The 6,202-nt window shown below is 39.6% G+C and overlaps 1 protein-coding gene across 1 annotated transcript in view; it reads left to right on the top strand.

Moving 5' to 3' along the window:
- PIP5K1A (phosphatidylinositol-4-phosphate 5-kinase type 1 alpha) overlaps positions 1–6,202 on the top strand; it is a gene marked incomplete in the record, with an annotated part of 78,924 nt that overhangs the window by 13,548 nt on the left and 59,174 nt on the right. The window contains 1 exon segment of the mRNA XM_027768303.1: positions 4,998–5,036. Within this exon segment, the coding sequence (XP_027624104.1) occupies positions 4,998–5,036 (39 nt within the window).

Here is a 6,202-nt window from a genome sequence, read left to right as displayed (position 1 = left end):
AATCCCCCCTGGGGGGTGATATCTCGCTTTCTGTCTCTCTGTCCTCTCTCCTCTTGTCTGGAGAGCTCATGCGCCCTATAGCAAAAAAAACCTCTCCAAAAAAAAAAAAAAAAGAGCAGCTAATTTCTCCCCTCTAAAGTTCACCTTTTTCACACTTCTCAGAATTATATTGATGTTTTTCTCATCCTTTGTATTTTCTTCTTCCAGGCAGTAATGAATCTTGGTTGAATCTTGGTCTCCTGTGGCTCAGTAGTAGCAAGCCAATTTGTGGAGAATTCATAGTGATGTTTTGTCAAGTGACAAGAAAGTGTTCCCTCTAGGACATTTTTCACCATAAATACCATTTAGTGTGGGACTAAGAAAACAAATAGAATGCTTCTTTGAGACTGGTACAAAGTTGCTCAGAAAAATTTTCTGTGAAAATGTGATGATTTAATTTTGTGTTTCAGCAAGAATTGATTAGGTTGATTTCCACTTTGGCATTTGACTTGTCTGGTTCAACTGTTTTGAAATTATTTTAGTGACATTAATGATTTCCCAGCTTATTTTTTATAATTTAGAAGCTCTTAGATCTTTTTATATTTTTCAAAGTTTTTATTTTTATTTCACTTTTTTTTTTAGAGAGATTTTTGCCATAGGGTACATGGGCTCACAGGAGAGACAGACAGAAAGTGAAAAATCACCCCCCCTTTGAATCTCTTCTCTGTCCATCTCTCAGGATTGTGGCTATGCATGCACATGCCATGCTGAATCCCTCCTCTAGTCTCTTCTTGGGATTTTGGGCACGCACCCACATGTGCCCAGCTGAGTTCTAAGCCAACCGGGTCTGGGACTTGAACCGCAGTTGACTACATGGGAATCCAGTGATGTAACCATTATGTAACCATGCTTCTCCTGACACCATTGATGTTCTCTTTTTTTTGGGGGGGGGGTTGTTATAGGATGCGTGTGCTCACCAGAAAGACAGAGAGACAGAAATTGAGAAATCACCCCCCCATGGGGGGATGGCCATGCTGCAATCCCTTCTCCTCCATTCTCTTCTTGGATCTTGGGCACGCACACACATGACACCCGGCGTGAGTTTAAGCCACTGGGTCCGGGACCCGAACTACATGGGAGTCCAGTGACAGAGCCATTATGTCTTTTTTTTTTTTTTTTTTTTTTTGAGAGAGAGAGGTTTTTTTGCTATAGGGCATGTGCATTTGCTGAGGAGAAACAAAGAGACAGAAAGTGAAACCTCACCCCAGCCCCCTGTTCCCGGGTAATTGCCATGCTGCAGTCCCTTTTCCTCCATTCTCCTCTCAGGATCTTGGGCACACATACATAAGTGCCTGGCATGAGTCTTAAGCCACTGGGTCTGGGACATGAACTGCAGTCAGCCATGTGGGAGTTTAGTGATGTAACTATTATGCCATCTGCTGGTCTCCACCATTGATACTCTTATGTTTCTGATTTCCTTTTTCAGAGAGAACCTCTTACATGGAGTAGTACAGGTTGCTTGAGGATATATAGGCATTTCAGAGCAGTATGTATTTGAGAAAGAGGGTATGAGTATATGGCAATCATTGCTTTTAGCTTGAAATTGTCCTTTACTCTTCTTTTAGGGAGATTTTTGCTATAGGGCATATGTGCTCGCTGGAGATACAGAGAAAGAGAGAGAGAGAGAGAAAGCAAGAAATCACCCTCCAGGGAGGTGGCCACACCACAATCCTTTTTTCTCCTTTGGGTACACACACACCCAGAGTGAGTTTCAAGTAACCATGTTCGGCCATGTAGGATTCCAGTGCTTTAAACACTATGCTATCTGCTGTCCCCCCTCCCTCTTTTTTTCCTTTTGTTGTAGGGTGCATACACTCACCACAGAAAGATAGAGAGAGGCAAAGTGAGAAATCAGCCCTTGGGGAGGAGCCATGCCCCAGTCCCTTCTCCATTCTTCTTTCAAGATTTTGGATGCACACACGCCCACCATGGTTTCCCAGAACTTGAACCACAGTTGGCCACATGGGAGTCCAGCACCTTAACTACCACACAACCTGCTGGCCTGCCATTTCTTTTCACATTTTTTATTCTAGCGTATCTTTGTAGCAGTGTTAGGTGATTATAATGAGCTTGAGTTAGTGTGTGTGAGGAGTGCTGGTGGTTTGTATATATGGAAATGTTGAAAAGTGTGTATGGAGAAATTTAGGTTATAAAACAAAGAGGATGACAAGCCATTCCTATATATCCCTTTTCTTTAATTGTCAAATTATGTAATACATTAAAAAATACTTCTTACATAGTTACAATTGACAATTATTGTACGTATTTATAGTATATAGTATGAGATAGGGAAAGTGAAAATCACCCATTGGGGGAACAGCCACATTGAATCTCTTCTTCTCTGTCCTTTCAGGATTGTGGCTACACGTGCACATGTTACTGGCATGTTTTTCAAGCCACCTGGACAGAACTTAAACTGCTGTCAGCCCTGTGGAATCCAGCCATGTTAACCACCATGCCTGCAATTCCTTTTTATAGTTAAGGACAAATAGAAATGTAAAGTTGAAAAATCAAATACCGGGACCAACAGGTGGCATGGTGGTTAAGGCATTGGACATTCCCACATGGCTGACCACGGTTCAAGTCCTGGACCTGGTGGCTTGCTTTCTCAATTTCCATCTCTCTCTCTCTCTGTGTGCCTCTCTATGGTCAAATTAAAATAAATGACTGAATAAATAATTAAATAAATAATTCTTTTAAAAAAGAAAAATCAAATACCACTAATCAGAGATGGTCATATTTTAATATTTTGGTATACAGTCTTTTGGACTTTTTCTATATGTATAAATAGATACAGGACTGGTAGCTGACGTGGTGGTTAAAAGCTGTGGACTTCTACATGGCTGACTGCAGTTCAAGTCCTGGACATGGTGGCTTGCTTTCTCGCTTTTCTTCTCTATCTAGTTAAATTTTAAAAAATAGTAATAATACTAGGGCCAGCAAATGGTGTGGTGGTGAAGGCGCTGGACTCCCACTTGGCCAAACATGGTTCAAGTCCTGGATCTGACAGCTTGATTTCTCACATTTTTCCTCTTTCTCTCTCTGCCTATCTCTGATCAAAAACAATAATAATAATTAAAATAATAAATAGTAGTAAATAAAGTTAAATAATTATTTTTGAAAAATGCAAATAAACTTATAGATAAGTGTTTTACAAAAAATTATATATATAATTTAATTATTTTTTTCTACTTGCTAATTTATTGTGACATTTAATACATAAAAATAGCAGTTATTGGGACCAGCAGTTAGTGTAATGGCTCTGTCGCTGGACTCCCATGTAGTTGACCGCGGTTCAAGTCCTGGACCCAGCGGCTTAAACTCACACCGGGCATGTGTGCATGTGTGCCCAAGATCCCTAGAGGAGAATGGAGGAGAAGGGATTGCGGCGTGGCCATCCCTCCTGGGGGGTGATTTCTTGCTTTCTATCTCTCTGTCTCTCTCTGTCTTTCTGGCAAGCGCATGTGCCCTATAGCGAAAACCTCTCCAAAAAAAAAAAAAAAGATAGTTATATAGTATTCCATTTTGTGACTATACCTTCATTTATATCACCTAAACCTTTTTATTTACTTAGGTTCTTTTTTTATTTTTAAGAATTATTTATTATTTATTTAATTCCATTTGTTATCATTTTTTAATTTGACCAGATAGAAACAGAAAGAGAGAGAAAGGGAAAGCAAGAAAGCAAGCTACCAGGTCTGAGTCTTGAACCATGGTTGGCCATGTAGGAATCCAGTGCCTTTAACCCCTGCCGGCCCCTCTTCAGGTTCTTGCCAGTTATGAAATATCTGAGGGATTACTTGTTATACAAAGGGATTTCAAAAAGCTCATGGACAAATAGAATGAAAATGCAAATTTATCTTGGTACACAAAATTGAAAACTGGGGCTGGCAGTTGTCATGGTTGTTGAGTCACTAGACTCCCACATGGGAGTGGTTCAAGTCCCAGACCTGGCAGCTTGCTTTCTCACTTCTCCCTCATTCTCTCTCTCGCTCTTTGTCTCTAGTCAAATTAAAATAAATAAATAAGTAAAAAATAAATGAATAATTATTTTTTAAAACATTGAAAACCATGCAATTTTTTCATATATGCATTCCCATGAACTTTTTGAAGACTCTTCATGTAGTGCTGCAATGAACATCTTTGTATGTTCTTTGTCCACTTAACTTTTTCCTTGGAATAAATTACCATTTAGTTAACTTGTATATTTTCATTTTATTATTTTTTAAATTTAAAAAATATATATTAAATGTTATTTATTATTTTATTCATTTAATTCCATTTGTTGTTGTTTTTTTTTTAATTTGACGAGAGACAGAGAGAGAAAGGGAAAGTGAGAGAGCAAGCCACCAGATCCAAGATTCAAACTGTGGTCAGCCATGTGGGAATCCAGCACCCTAACCCACCATGCCACCTGCTGGCCCCTATCATTATTTTTTTAATTTCACCAGAGAGAGTGACAAAGCAAGCCACCAGGTCCAGGAGTCAAACCATGGTCTGCCGTGTGGGAGTCTAACACTTCAACTTCCATGCCACCTGCTGAGCCCTGTAAATTTTTAAAGCTTCTTCCTACATATTTTACCAGATTGCTCTCAAAGAGTGGAGACCCTCAAATAAAATATATTCCTTTTAAAAAACATAGAAGCATAAAGGCAGAGGAACCTTACACCTGAAAAACTTTGCGATCTGAATTCACTCCAGAGTGATGATTTGGTATACAAATTTTGTGACCACTTTTGGAATTTTTTTGCCAGAGCATTTCCTTCTACCTTTTTTTTTTTTTTGGTCAGTTACTTAGAATTGGAAAAAGTCTTCTCAGCTTTCACAATATGGTGCCGGGGATTGGGCCTGGTTCTGTTCATAATGTTAAACTTGAGAGTTTTTTAAAAATATGCTTATTCTGTTGTAAGCAAGTAGAACACCAAAAGTAAGTATAATTTTCTGTTTTTCCTCATTAGGTTTCAACTTTCTGTGCTGTGGGGTCAACCGTAAGAGAGGTAGATCTGATGCGTGTCTGTGCTGAAGAAGCATGAGCTCCTTGCAGTAACTAGCAGCCAGCTCCTCTTCCCCGTAACAATTGCAGACTTGTTGTAGTGGTAGTGCATAGTCTTCTAAAAAGGCTCTGGATGTCTTGCAAGCATTATTTGGCTGTAGCTCTCATATCCCTTTACCTTCTCAAAAAAGATGCTATCTTAACATAAAAGTATCTTTTCTCATGGTTCCACAGTATAATATGAAATCAGTGGACTATCTTTTGGCTCCTGAAAAATCTCATAACTTTAGTTCCTTGTGTTTCAGTAAACTAGTCTCAGCTTGTTCCCTTTTCCCTTTCTATTGTACTTCTTGTATCCCGACCCTTTTCAACTTGTACATGGGGGTTCATAATTCACAGAATAATTACTAGTACTATACTTATAGAACATTTACTATATGTTAAGTCTATATATGATCTACTTAGTTTTCCAACTTTGAGATACATGGTGTTTCCACATTTTATTTATTTATTTAAAAAATTATTTTAGGTTTTTGCCATCAGGTTTGTACGCTTTGCTGCAGAAAGAGACAGGGACAGTGAGAGGAAAAGTAAGAAATCACCCCTTCCCCCAGTGGGGGGATGGCCACACTGCAGTCTGTTCTCCTACATTCTTACCCTGGGATTTGGGGCATGCAAGCACATGTGCCGAGTATGATTCTAAAGTTGCCAGGTCCAGGACTTGAAACGCAGTTGGCCATGTGGGAGTTCAGTGACTTAACCACCATCCCCCTGGCTGACCCTGTATTTTTTTTTTTTTAATTAAATTTTTTTAATTGCTAGAAGACACATGTGCTCACCAGACAGAGAAGAAAGTGAAAGCACTCTGCAACAGGACATTGTCATACCACCATCCCTTTTCCATTTCTCCATCCTGTCTGGATTTGGGGCAAGCCTTGTGGGGATCCAGCACCCCTGTCCACTAGACTACAGACTGGATTTATTTATTTATTTATTTAGAGAAGTTTTTGCTATAGGACATGTACACTCACCAGAAAGAGAGAAACAGAAAGTGAGAAATCACCCCCCAAAGGGGATGGCCACACCCCAATCCCTTCTCCTTCATTCTCTTCTTGGGATCTTAGACACACACACACACACACACACACACACACACACACACACGGCCGG

Source organism: Tupaia chinensis, unplaced genomic scaffold (genome assembly GCF_000334495.1).
Source record: "Tupaia chinensis unplaced genomic scaffold, TupChi_1.0 Scaffold145814_1, whole genome shotgun sequence".
Lineage (NCBI taxonomy): Eukaryota > Metazoa > Chordata > Mammalia > Scandentia > Tupaiidae > Tupaia > Tupaia belangeri.
Note: the sequence above shows the minus strand (reverse complement) of the source record. Positions and strands in the feature narration are given on the sequence as shown.